The sequence below is a fragment of the Thamnophis elegans genome, chromosome 16 (genome assembly GCF_009769535.1).
Source record: "Thamnophis elegans isolate rThaEle1 chromosome 16, rThaEle1.pri, whole genome shotgun sequence".
In the NCBI taxonomy this organism is placed as follows: Eukaryota; Metazoa; Chordata; class Lepidosauria; order Squamata; family Colubridae; genus Thamnophis; species Thamnophis elegans.
Window position 1 is genome coordinate 23343794 of NC_045556.1, and position 13531 is coordinate 23357324.

Consider the following 13531-nt stretch of genomic DNA (forward strand, 5'->3'; position numbering starts at 1 on the left):
TAAGCCGAGCTTTGCAGGATATTTGCTGTAACTCCCAGAGTGGTTAAAGAAGTGGTAAATAAGTGGGCCATTTACTACCCACCACTTGACCCAAGAGAGATTAAGGTAAGAAATAGGTTGATGTGGAAATAATTTTGCAAAATAGCCAAGAGGGCTGCACTTTTGAAATCTTTATTTGTCCTTTCTGGAATAACCGCCAGATAATTATGCTTTAGAAATGTACTCGATGAGTTTGCTTTGATGCTGCAAATGGGCTCCATCCTCAGTGCCCTTTTGAAGTTTCTCTTCACATACTTCTGTTTAACTAAATGCTTTCACTCACATCATCCACCACAGCTGTCCCAGTGAGGGTGGGCAACATTATGCAGACTGCAGAAAAGGAATCAGAAATGGGAAGCCTAAGAGATTAAAGAGGTAGGAAGGAAAGAAGGAAGTTACTAGTTTATGTCAGCACTACTCACTCTACCTTTCCATATTATTATTTCCTTGCTTCCTTCCATCCTGTGCACATTCTGTTTTTTGTTCTTTAAACTTTTCACACTTCTTTTTGAGGAACACATTAACTCCATTCAATCGCAACTTTCTCATCCATCCCCTCATTCCATTCTTTCTTTATTCATTTGTTTTGTAGTTTGATTTTTCTGTCCCAGGGCTTGTCAACCTTGGCATCTTTAGGACATGTGGCTTCAATTCCCAGAATTCCCCAACCAACTGTGTTGGCTGGGGAATTTTGGGAGTTGAAGCTCACATCTTAAAGTTACAATGGTTGAGGAAGACTGCGCTACACAATCAGATCTTCAGCTTCTCTCAATGGCTGTTCGCTCTCTTACACAGTCCATACAGATTCATCCTTTTTCATTCTCTACTGCATCTCGTTTTACACATCACAAAGCCAGCAGAAATATAGTCTCATTTTTGCTTCTTTTGATGTTCCCTTCCTCACCACTAACTATATAATCTACTACTTTTCCATTAACATTTGCTTAAACCAAAGCTTCCTCCATCCATTTCCCCCTTATTAATGTGCTCTATACTGCTAAACCAATTCATGTACTATTTTTAGAGTTTTCCATGGTTTGCCACTTGCATTTGTTCTGTTCTTTCCATCTCAGAAATCACTAGCTTAGTCTTTGATATTGTTGATTTTCAAATCCCTACTTCTTGTTCCATGATACAATCTAATGTTTGCTGCCAATAATCTTTCGGTTTTTAGCTAACAACCCAGTATCATCAACATAAAAAATGCACAAACCTCTGTGTCCCCAAGCACCAGAGGTCTTCAAACCTGGCAACTTTAAGACTTGTGGACTTCAACTCCCAGCTATGCTGGCTGGAGAATTCTGAGAGTTGAAGTCCACAAGTCTTAAAGTTGCCAAGTTTGGGGACCCCTGCCCCAGTCAAATACATCTACTGTCCTCACTAACATACTTTAGAAATATATCTATAAATACATAAATCAAGGTGTGTGTTGTGTCTGTGTGATGCCTGGCTGTTTTTCTTTTGCAGACGAGATCTGGAAATCCATGTTGCAATATGAGTTCTGCCCCATATCACCCATTTACCTGGGTGCTGATAGCCCCTCTCCCTTTTCTCCACAATCTTTCTCCAATCCTTTTTCATATTCATTATTGTATTATGAAGATGCATGGTGGCCCAGTAGTTAGAATGCAGCGTTGCAGGTTGACCCACTGCCAGGAGTTCAATCCTGACTAGCTCATGGTTGACTCAGCCTTCCCTCCTTCCGAGGTTGGTAAAATGAGGACCCAGATTGTTGGGGAGAATATGCTGACTCCAAACTGCTCAGAGAGTTTTGTAAAGCACTATGGAGAGAGAGATATAAGTCTAAGTGCTATTGCCATTCATTCATTCATTCATTCATTCATTCATTCATTCATTCATTCATTCATTCATTCATTCCATCTCACTGTCAAGTGATTGGACAGCTTACAACAATATAAAAAAATATAAAAGTTACAGCACTAAACAATGAAAAACTTCAGCGTTAAGAAGACACCAGAGAAGGGGTGGGGGAGTGGCAGTCATCATCATCCCTGCTCCGGAGATTGTCGGGTGTGAGTCCCTTCTGGTGAAGTTGGGAGTCAAATGGGTTTGTTGCTAATGTACCTACCTCCCAACAGCGTTACAACAGCCCTGCCTGTGCTCCTCAAGTCAGTAGCCAAGCTGGTGATTGAGTTCCCCAGGCTTATAGTGCTGGGGGATTTCAATCTGCCGGAGCACAGGTGTTCATGGCTTCCATGACAGCCATGGACTTGACCCAGGTAATTCAGGGTCTGACTCATACAGCGGGGCACACGCTCGACCTCGTGTTTCTCTCGGAGCAGTGGAGACGTGATCTAGATTTGAAGGGCATTAAGATCTTGCCCTTGTCATGGTCAGATCACTTCCTACTGAGGCTCGACTTTCGGAAACCAATCCCCCACTGTAGGGAGGGGGAACTGATTAGGTGGTTCCGCCTCAGGCGCCTGATGGACCCTATGGGATTTCAGACAGCACCTGGTGAGATACCTGACTCTCTGGCCCACAGTCCGGTGGAATCCTTGGTCGCTGCTTGGAATATAGCGGCGGCGGAGGCTCTAAACCGGATTTCGCCTTTACGGCCTCTCCGTGGCTGTGGATCCAGGAGGGCTCCTTGGTTCACCGAGGAACTCCGGGAGATGAAGCGCCAAAAGAGACGCCTAGAGCGACGCTGGAGGGCTAGTAACTCCGAATCCGACCGAACACAATTAAGAGCCTTTATTAGGACTTATCTAGTGGCGATACGGGCGGCAAAATGTGCACATTTTTCCGCTCTTATTGCATCTGCAGAATCTCACCCACCCTCCCTGTTTAGGATAGCCCGCTCCCTCTTGAAAGGGAGGGATGCGGACGAACCCTTACAGGATAGAGCTGAGGAATTTGTTCAGTTTCTGTCGGATAAAATCGCTTAGATCCGGACGGACCTGGACTCCACTTGGACGGTACCAGCCGAAGTGCCGGGGGAAGGTCCTGATCGGATTTTATGGAGCGAGTTTCAACTTGTCGCTCCTGAGGAAGTGGACAAGGCCATGGGAGCGGTGAGTGCCTCCACCTGTTTACTGGACCCGTGTCCCTCCTGGCTGGTCTCGACCAGCAGGCAGGTGACACATGGCTGGCTCCAGAGGATTGTTAACACCTCTCTTCTGGAGGGATCCTTCCCACATCCTCTAAAGGATGGGGTGGTGAGACCCCTCCTTAAGAAACCATCCCTGTATCCAGCCATTTTAAACAACTATCGCCCAGTCTCCAACTTCCCGTTCGTAGAGAAGGTTGTTGAGAAGGTGGTGGCCTTTCAACTCCGGCGGACCTTGGATGAAGCAGATTATCTGGATCCCTTTCAGTCGGGTTTCAGGCCTGGTTAGGGCACAGAAACTGCTTTGGTCGCGCTGATCAATGATCTCTGGCGGGCCAGGGATAGAGGACATTCTTCTATCCTAGTGCTCCTTGACCTCTCAGCGGCCTTCGATGCCATCGACCATGGTATCCTTCTGCGACGGTTACAGGAGGTGGGAGTGGGAGGCACCGTCTTAAGGTGGTTCTCCTCCTACCTCTCGGACAGGTCGGTGTTGGTTAGAGGACAGAGGTTGACCCCTAGGCCCCTCAAATATGGGGTGCCGCAGGGTTCGGTCCTGTCCCCCCTCCTATTTAACATCTACATGAAGCCGCTGGGTGAGATCATACGCTGGCACGGGATCAAATATCATCAATATACGGATGATACTCAATTGTATCTGTCCGCCCCGTGCCAACTCAGCGAAGCAGTGGAAGTGATGTGCCAGTGCCTGGAGGCTATCAGGGTCTGGATGGGAGCGAACAAGCTTGCACTCAATCCAGACAAGACTGAGTGGCTATTGAGGTTGCCACCCAAGGTTAGTCCAGACATTCCACCTCTTAGCCTGGGGGGGTGAAATTATACACCCCTCAGAGAGGGCCTGCAATTTGGGTGTCCTCCTGGACCCACAGCTGACGTTAGAGCACCATCTGTCAGCTGTGACCAGAGGGGCTTTCGCCCAGGTTCGCCTGGTGCACCAGTTGCGGCCCTACCTGGACCGGGAGGCACTTCGAATAGTCACTCATGCCCTCGTCACCTCAAGACTGGATTACTGTAATGCGCTCTACATGGGGCTGCCCCTGAAGAGTGAAGACTACAATTGGTCCAGAATGCAGCCGCGCGAGCGATATGTGGTGTATCTAGATACACCCATGTTACACCAATTCTCCGCGAGCTGCACTGGCTCCCCATTGGTCTCCGGACGCGCTTCAAGGTGCTAGTCGTTACTTTTAAAGCCCTACATGGTTTAGGACCTGGCTACCTGAGAGACCGCCTCCTGCCACTTACCTCCCAACGACCAACAAGATCGCACAGGTTGGGCCTCCTCCGGGTGCCATCAACCGGACAATGCCAGCTGGCGGCCCCCCGGGGGAGGGCCTTCTCTGTTGCTGCGCCGGCCCTGTGGAACGATCTACCCGTAGAGATCCGGACCCTTACCACTCTCCCGGCCTTCCGTAAAGCCATCAAGACCTGGCTGTTCCGGCAGGCCTGGGGCTGTTGATTGATATCCAGCCCCGCTTAGATGGAATGGATGATGTGGACTTTTAATTGTATTTTTTATTCTTAAATTTTAAATGTTTCTTTTGACTTGTTGTGAGCCGCCAGAGTCCCAATGGGAGTGGGCAGCATACAAATTTTATTAAACTCGAAACTCGAAACTAAACTAAGAGATTAAAATCAGTCAATTTTTCCTTTCGGCACACTCATACACTTTTGCAACCCCTTATAACACAATTCTTTCCGCTCTGTTTTCACGTCCTTCCTTGATGTCCATTTATTCTGTTGGGAGAGATTCATCAGTCTTCTAAGATGTGATCATTTAGGATTTCTTTTCCTGCATTCGTTCTGCTTTCATTCTTCATCTACTTTACATTTCATTTACTTCTACCTTTTCTTTTGGGACCTTCTTTTTCCCCAAGAGCCACTCCTGACAGTGAAAATTAGTATTTTGTTTTCATATATGGCAGTGATGGCTAACCTTTTTGTCGTTGCATGCTAGAAGCGTATGTGTGCACATGCGACAGCATCTGTGGATGCCCACACCCATAATGCAATACACGCGCAATCCCCCCATGCTCCTCTCCCCGCATCCCATTTTGAGCCTGGAAGGCCTCCTGCACCATCCTGGAAGCCAAAACAAGGTGTGGGGATACTGCGCAAAGCCCCAAAATGTAATCCCCGCATGTGCCCTACGTGGCAGAGACCTGAAGACCAGCTGGCCAGCGGGAGGTGTGCGTGCATGCACAGTGGAGCTGGGTCGGGGCGATGACTGGCGCTCCTGAAGAGAGGGCTCTGTGCCACCTGTGGCTTGCATGCCATAGGTTCTCCATCACGGATATATGTAGTTCCTTGCTTCTTGAGGAGAAATACATGGATGGTGTCCCTCACTTCTTTTAATCTGGATCGTTGTGTGCCATTCTTCTGACCCGGGGAGCAGGAAGATCCTTGGGAAATCTCCAGAAAAGGGGCTTTCTAACTTCAAACTGCTGGTTGGCATTTCAGCGAGTGGCAATCCTGAGACTTCTGGAAGGCATCTGTTAGGATAGGTGCACTTGGCTCCTCAACTCGGAAAGCTTTCTTAGCCTGTCTTCTAAAAACACACTATTTTGTAAAAAGTCTTTGCGGCAGTAGTGGACTGGTTGGTCTTTACTTCTTGTTTCCTGAAATGGGAAAAATCGTTTAGAAAACAACTCCCATTGTACGAACATTTGCTTTGATTCATGAGCACCTATTGTCTGTCGATTAATTTCTAAACAGTAACTTTACTGCAACAAACTAAATACATAAAATAAATGGCCATTTTTGTGGCATTGCACTTCAGTCACAGAGTGCCCAAGTTTTAGACCTGAAAAAAAATATTTCCCCAGCTATATAATAATTGCATTGAAGTACAGCAAAAAAAAGGCATTTTAAGATATATATTTATAGCCTTCCAGTAGATTATTTTCAATATTGTTGTTCTGGCACACGATTTGTTTCTCACAACATATTTCTACAAAAGCTTTTTTTAACTCAGGAAAATTCATGGCGGAGAGTTTGGTTTTCCATGAGGTAGCTTTACTCCCTTATATTCACCGAGAGTTGATTGTCAAATAGACCCCTTGTTATCTTCTGAACACCATTCAAGGAAAAGACTAATTTTGAATTCCGGGTTGTTGTACTGGTGTAATTGGGCTAGTGGCTTTTCTGTTGGACTTTGCGTGTGGGAAGGAAAGACGGCAGCACAACAAGGGTGCATGTAATGTGAGAATTGAGGGCTTACCTGCAAAGTGAGTGGTGTGTGCCACGTCAGTGAGGTGCGTTGAGCCAGGTGAGCCATCCATCCATCCTTCCTGGCCATTTGATCAGCCTGTTCTTGTGGCTCTTCTCTAGCTTTAGAGCAGGGGTGTCAAACTCGATTTCATTGAGAGCTGCATCAGGGTTCTGTTTGACCTCGGGGGGGGGGGCATGACCAGGGTTGGCATGGCCAGCTCAACATCACTCATGCTAGAGATGCCTGTGGTGGTCCAAGTGCTCTGCCAGAGAAAACAGACTCCTGAGCTCCATTTTCGCTGGCAGAGGCACTGCGGGCCAGATCTAAGCCCCCCACGAGCTGGATCTGGCCCCCGGACCCTGAGTTTGACACCCCTGCTTTAGAGCAAAACCGGCCCCGTTTCAGGAAGTGGTCTGTGGTTGCTTCCAGGTCAGAGCCTTGGCTGAGGGACTATCCAGTCCCCTCCTGACCCAGGCCTTGTGGTGACGCTCTGAGCTCTGGAGCCTTCCGCTCCCCTGCAGGTCGGTGCCCTGCTCCTCTTGAGCTATGTTATCATTCCATTTTGACACCTTTTATCAAACTTTAATGAAATGACCCAGGCAAACAAATTGTCATTAAACTTTCCATCACTTTGTCCCCTGGTATTGTCTTTTATAAATTGGACAGCAAATGTTGTATTGATCTCCTCGTTCTTGCAGCTGAACTTGAAATGACCCAGACGGCGGGTTGTTTATGGCCGAGAGTGGCTTCTCCTTGACACTTGCACCCCCAGCCTGACATCTCTTTTGTTTTTCTTTCTTCCTGGTGGAGATGAATGAACAAGACATACGGTATCGAGACATCCTTGGGCACGGCAACGGAGGAACCGTTTACAAGTGAGTGTCCCTCTTCCCCTCTTTCCCCTTCACTCCAACTTTGGGGAAAAGAAAAGGCAGAGACATTTTCCTTTCCCCCAAAATATGTTACAAGGTGGCTGGCCTTTTTTCTCCTGCCATGAAATGTTGATGATCTTTAATGTTTGCTGGAGCTGCCTTCATAACCAAATTATGTCTGGAAAAGTAGCTTTCCAAACACCCTTTTGGTTGACCGTATTGGAATCTTAGATAAATCTTAGTGCGGGATCAAAAAAGAAATTGCCAATGTGGACTAAAAATGCTGTTTCCAAATTGATAAACTTTTTATTTTAAATGAAGAAGATGGAATACCCATTTTCTAGGATGTTTTGAATACATTTAGACTAAAATTTATAACAGGGTTACAGGCTCTCTCGCAACCAGCAAAGATTGTGGTGATCAATATTTTCAGAAAGTAAAAATACTTTCTAAATGACAATACTGTATGGAAAATATGATAATAGGCATGTAAGGCCCAATCCATCTGTGGCAACTTTCCCAGAAATAATTGTAATGGCTATTAGCAAAGATTATGTGCAAATGTGAAGAAAAGTTTTTTGTCTGATACCAGAAAAAGACAACACTGTTTTGATGCGCCACAATTTGTGCTTAAAAGTGCATGCCAACATGATAGCATAATTATAGCTATTCTCTTTGTTTTTATTGGTAGAGGAACTGTTGAGGCAGATGAATAATTGGTTTAGTCCAACATTACGTTGTTAGCACCCCACCCTGTCTTCTCATGCGGTGGATAGCTGGGACTCATTTCAGCCACAGAGAATTGACACTTATTAACTCATTTTGTGGACATTACACGAGCTTGGCAAACATCCTCCTTTAAGTTTCTAGAGATTCTTCAAGAGCAGCCCCAAATGAAACACATTGGAGTAGTCTAATAAGATACGACGAAAGCTTAGTCTGATTGACTCATGAAGGGTCAGTAGGTGATATATGAACCATAATGTGCAAATATGTTGCCGCCACAAAGGCCCTGTGAACAGGGCGGTATCCCAGGATGTTCATAAGCTGCAAACCTTGGGAGCCGCTTCATTCCCGACAGCTGATCCTGATTTCCCATTGACCAAGAAACAGCCCCTTTGTCTTGTCCAGATTCAATTTCGGCTTGTTCACCTTCGCCCGGCCCATTAGCAAAGCCAGGCAACCTTCCGCTGTATCGACAGCTTCCTTGGAATTGGATGACAAAGACTAATTGTGGTGGATCTGCATGAGCTTCCTTTACCATTATGGGAATTGCGAGAGCCTTTTGAGAATCCTGCTATTTATGCAAGTAAATTAATATCCCGGGAAGTTTGTTCCTAATGAAGTTGTTATGGATTATCTGATTCAGCTGTGGCAACGGCATGTAAGATGCTGCCTTTCTTCCAATTAGATACATTTAGTTGATAAACTTCATGTAGCGACACACTATTGTTCTTTCCGCGAGCTCTCTCGTTCCAACATGACATTTCTCCGGTTAGTCAGTAAGGATCTGGATTTCCAACTTTTTGATTGAAACAGCCAGGTCTATTCCCTCCAAATGCATTTGCCCTCTTGGCTGGACCCATCGCAATGGAAGTCCTCGTTGGCAGGTGGGGGAAACTTTCCAGAGAGGAAAGAGAGGAATTTGGGGTATGCCACAGATCCTTTCAGGACAGGGATATTATTCTGGGGCTATTGATAGATTTTGAAAGTAAGAGATGCATTCACTGAGCCCCACTGGCCTTGAGAGTTAATGTATTTTTTATGTTTACAGCTGCATTGATGGTCTTATTCTGCTACTGCCTCTCCCAACTTTGTTACATATATTTGTTCCCACTCAAAGATACAGGCCTTCCTATTGTGGAACAAACCCTCTTAGACAATTTCCAAAATCAATGCTCTACATAAACAGCAATAGCACTTAGACTTACATACCGCTTCACAGTGTTTTACAGCCCCCTGTAAACGGTTTACAGTCAGCACATGGCCCCCAGCAATCTGGATTCTCTCTTTACCCACCTCGGAAGGATGGAAGGCTGAGTCAACCTTGAGCCAGTCAGGATCAAACTGCCGAACTGCTGGCAGTCGGTAGTCAGCAGAATTAGCTTGCAGAACTGCATTCTAACCACTGTGCCAACCTCTATTAATTTTAACATATTAAGATTTTATTATTAGCAGTGATGATATTACCTAGTTTGGGTATGAAACATCTGCAAGAAAACCACCAAGCTCACAGACCACCAAGGATCCCTCAAATTAAGATTTACAGTAACAAAGAGATGGTTGTCTTGATGGGAAAGCCTTTATTCTTGCAATAGTTTACCATATTTTTCGAAGTAGAAGACGCACCGGAGTAGAAGATGCACCAAGATTTTGAAGAGGCAAATTAAAAAAAAGGTTTTTGCACTCTGCAGACCTCCCAAAAAAGGGCATGAATAGCCTTTAGGAGGCTTGTGGAGTGCTCCTGGGGGGGGGAGGGGGCAAAAACAAGCAAAATATGGCCTGTTTTTTGTCAAAAAAAAAAAGGGGCATGCATAGCCTTTAGGAGTGCTCCTGGGGGGTGGGGGTGGGGCAAAATTGAGCAAAAAATGGCCCGTTTCTTGCTCATTTTTGCCCTCCCCAGCCCTCAGGAGCACTCTGGAAGCCTCCTAAATTCAATGTACCGTCATTTTGGTGAAGAGGGCGGGGTTTTGGGAGGCCAAAAATGCTGTATTCAGTGTATAAGACACACCCAGATTTTCAGCCTCTTTTTTGAGGGAAAATGTGCACCTTATACTCCCAAAAATACGGTAAGTCGACAAAATTCCCACTTAGAAGGCTACAGTAGGATATGGGACATATTCCTCAAATAAAGTAAAATTCCCTAAAACAAGGACCTCGGGGAGAGGATGGTGATCAAGATTTCATCCAGAGACACATGGTTTCAGCACACAAGTCATTTTTTGTGGTTGTGTCATTTTCTTTTTGTTTGTGGAGATCCTCAGTCATCGAGTCCATGGTTGTCCCAAAGGTGCTTTTTCAAAAGGCAATTGGACTGTCTTGGTTTTTCCTTGAAGAAAAACTGAACCGAAGAAACTTCTTGGATGAGAAGCAAAGTGTCTTCAGGGAAAAACAAAGGAAGTCCAGTTGCCTTTTGAAAAAGCACCCTTGGCTCATTTTCTTTTCTTTTATAATTTGAGAAAAAAACACTCTTATTGACATATGTTGGCCATCTGATTTTTCATCTAGTTTTTGTAGCTTCCACCAGTGTGGCAACCTCAAGCGCATACAAATTTGCACCCCTTGGATCAGGCATGTGGGTTAGTGTGGCTGTTTGGGGTGCCAGGAGCCTTGCCAAAATGCCAATAGATTTGGTGGCCCTTCCTGGTCCGAGAAAGCAAAACGAGCTCTGGCTTTTAGGGGTAGCCTTGGCTAACTGGTCAGAAGTCGTGGCCAGCTTTCAGAATGAATCGACGGGCACTTTTCCTTGTCCCCCTCACCGCACGTAGGATGCAAATAGTTGGAAATACTTGCCCTCTGGCTACGTCCCTGGCCCATTGAGGAGAACCCATCTCTGTTGCAGGCAAAAGCGGAATTGAAGCTCTGCTTAGAGGCAGCTTGGGCTGGTTTGGGTTAGCAGCTGCTGCAGCTGTGAGTCCTTCACTGGAGAGAATCAATGATTGTTTTGTCAAATAAATTAATTATAACTGCTCCTGGTGACACGTTTTGTATTTTTTGACCCCCAGCATCCCACATCCTGGGCTTTTTTTTTCTTTTTGGAAAGGTGTGTAGTGTATATTGATTTGTAACCGAAGAATGTGTGTTTGTCTGCCTCCTGCTAAAACCCTGTGCTGAGTCGTATCCATTATGGCAATGAAATATTACCCGCGTTCAACCAACAAGGAGGCAGTCTCAGGTCGCTGAGCAGAAACATTTAGTTTCTGTTTCCAGGTGAACTAACTATTATTGAAATAGTTTATGGAGATTGAGATATTGATCACTTTCCTGCTAACCGTAGCTTAAGGGAAGAGCAGCGAGTGTGGGGAGGGGGATGGGATCTTCGGAGGGCACCCTATCACGCAGCTCTAGCTATCGGTGTCTCTCTTATGGTTTTACGGCAGCTGTAGGTTTATTGCTCGAAGAGAAGGTTATCTTGGCTTCGTTTTTATGACAATATAATTATACTTCAGAAATGCACTTGATTACTCTGTGCAGCAAAATTGTTCCAATGGATTGCCTGGGCCAATATTGCTATACAAACAACTTTTCAGTCAATTGAGTTGAGTAAAAAAAATCAATATTTCTATAGCAATATTTCTAAGGAGAACTTGCTGAATCCATTTTTTTGGTCCTTCTGTTTGTTTGTTTAAAGAAAAGGTAGTTTATAGCTCTTAGCTTTGTTTTTAGCTTCTTTCTTGCATTTTCTTAACTAAGGGATGATGGGCTTTTTGAAGCTAGCAGCCAGAGAAGGACCAAGGAGGGACGGCACCTGGCTAGCAGCTGAGAAGGTTTCCTCTTTCCCCAGGAAAGAGACTCCTCTTGCCAGAAGCCAGTCTTTTGGCAGCTTCCAGGGTTTGGCCCTGGGCACTGCAATGCCACATCATAGGTAGAGAAGAAATCACGGCCGGTTTGGAGAGGCTGAGCTACTGCACCGGCAGAGATAAATGTCCTTTATTAAATTCCTCAGGTTTAAGGAGACAGAAAAATTATAATTTTGAGATGAACATGTGCTTGACCATAAAAGAAAAGAGACCAAACTGAAGGTCTCTTTAAATTATATATTTTAATAATGGATGTACTTCTTAATTAATGTAGTTTGCTCCTTGCAGTTAGTACGCATTTCATGGATTTTCTGCTCCGTTTCTGTTGCGAAATGGTTCTTGCTGGAGAAGACTAGGAACCTCTTTTCTCTTATGCTCAAGCACACGATCATCTCAAAATCACATTTTCCCTCTCCCTAAACCTGAAGAGTTCAATAAAGAACATAAAGAGTTTATCTCTGCAGGTGTGACAGATGAGCCTGTGGGCGAAGGGTTGGCACATGGAGGCATTTCCATATCTGGGCTTCCAGCCTCCAGGCCTTCAGCACCTTTGGACCGGCTGCCCATCCTCTTCCTCCTCTGTTTATTTCCCAGAAGTTCCCTCTGGAATCCGGCACAGGAGAGGCTGAATGTCCACCGCGGCTTACAGTTGCCAGGAATGGTCTTCTGGTGGTAAATTGCAGTTGATTGCAGCTGAGTTGTTTCTAAGGGGTGAAGCCAGTGTAGTTAGGCTATAAATTTATTACTCCACTTAATTTAAACTAGGTATTGTAATATTTTTCCTACCCTTCAGATATTTTTGAAAATCAGGTATGAAGGAAAGTGCAGACTCTTGTATATATATATATTGGAAAGTATTTGTATACTGCCACATCCAGGGTATTTACTTAAATTGCCTTTTTGAAAAATAATTCACGGGAAAGGCCAAACACAGCAATAGGTTTGCTTTCTTCCACATTTTTTAAACTAAAGGTGATTTACACAGCTCTAAGACTCCCCCCATCCCCAAAATTGGCTCCCGGGTTCCTTGAAATATGCTAATAATGTGCTTTATAGGGCAGTGTCCCCTCTTTAAAATTTGTACAGAGGAAAATGGCATTAAATTGTTTATAACAAAGAAACTGTATTGGTATCATTTGAAACTTGTCAGTGGTAAATAACACCCAGCATTTTCTCACATTTTGCAAACTCTTCTGCATATTTTTCTCTGCAAAATTATGTAGCATTTTAATAATTTGGCCCAGGTTTCAGAATTGCCCTGCTAAATCCAACCCAGCAGGTCCTTTCCATTTTCTATCAGCAGCTCACCAGCTGTCTCTGGGACCTTCACAAGCAGGGCACAACTACAAATGACCTCCTAGTCCTTGTAATCCAATGGAGCTCTCAGGAACAGAGGTATTTTCTAAGGCTTTCTGCAAGGGTGGTTGGGTTTCAATTCTCAAAATTCATAATTCTAAACTTAACCTGGGCAAACCTGTAGATGACACTAAGCTGGCAGGAATAGCTAACACCCTAGATGATAGGCTCAAGATCCTGGTGGACCTTGACAGACTTGAACACTGGGCCCTATCTAACAAAATGAAATTCAACGTAGAGAAAAGTAAAGTCTTACACTTAGGCAAGAAAAACCAAAAGTACATGTACACATTACCGGTAGGTGAAATCTGACTTAATAGAAGGAATTGCAAGAGAGATCTTGGAGTCCTAGTGGACAATCAATTATATATGAGCCAGCAGAGTGCCGTAGCAGTCAAAAAAGTCAATGCAATCCTAAATTGCATTGAGGGATAGACTCAAG

General features: G+C 44.9%; 1 protein-coding gene across 10 annotated transcripts in view; it reads left to right on the forward strand.

The window, feature by feature from the left end:
* The window catches only part of MAP2K5 (mitogen-activated protein kinase kinase 5), a 177315-nt gene that overhangs the window by 31998 nt on the left and 131786 nt on the right, over positions 1 to 13531 (forward strand). For 8 of the 10 annotated variants that reach the window (XR_004256607.1, XM_032232591.1, XM_032232595.1 and 5 more), the window contains exon 8: positions 7146 to 7216. Coding sequence is in view for 9 of the 10 variants with exons in the window: in XM_032232591.1 (XP_032088482.1) it covers positions 7146 to 7216 (71 nt within the window). In the remaining variant the exon portion in view is untranslated. The remainder of the gene's footprint in view (positions 1 to 7145; positions 7217 to 13531) is intronic. The other 2 variants (XM_032232590.1, XM_032232594.1) reach the window with 1 other exon arrangement.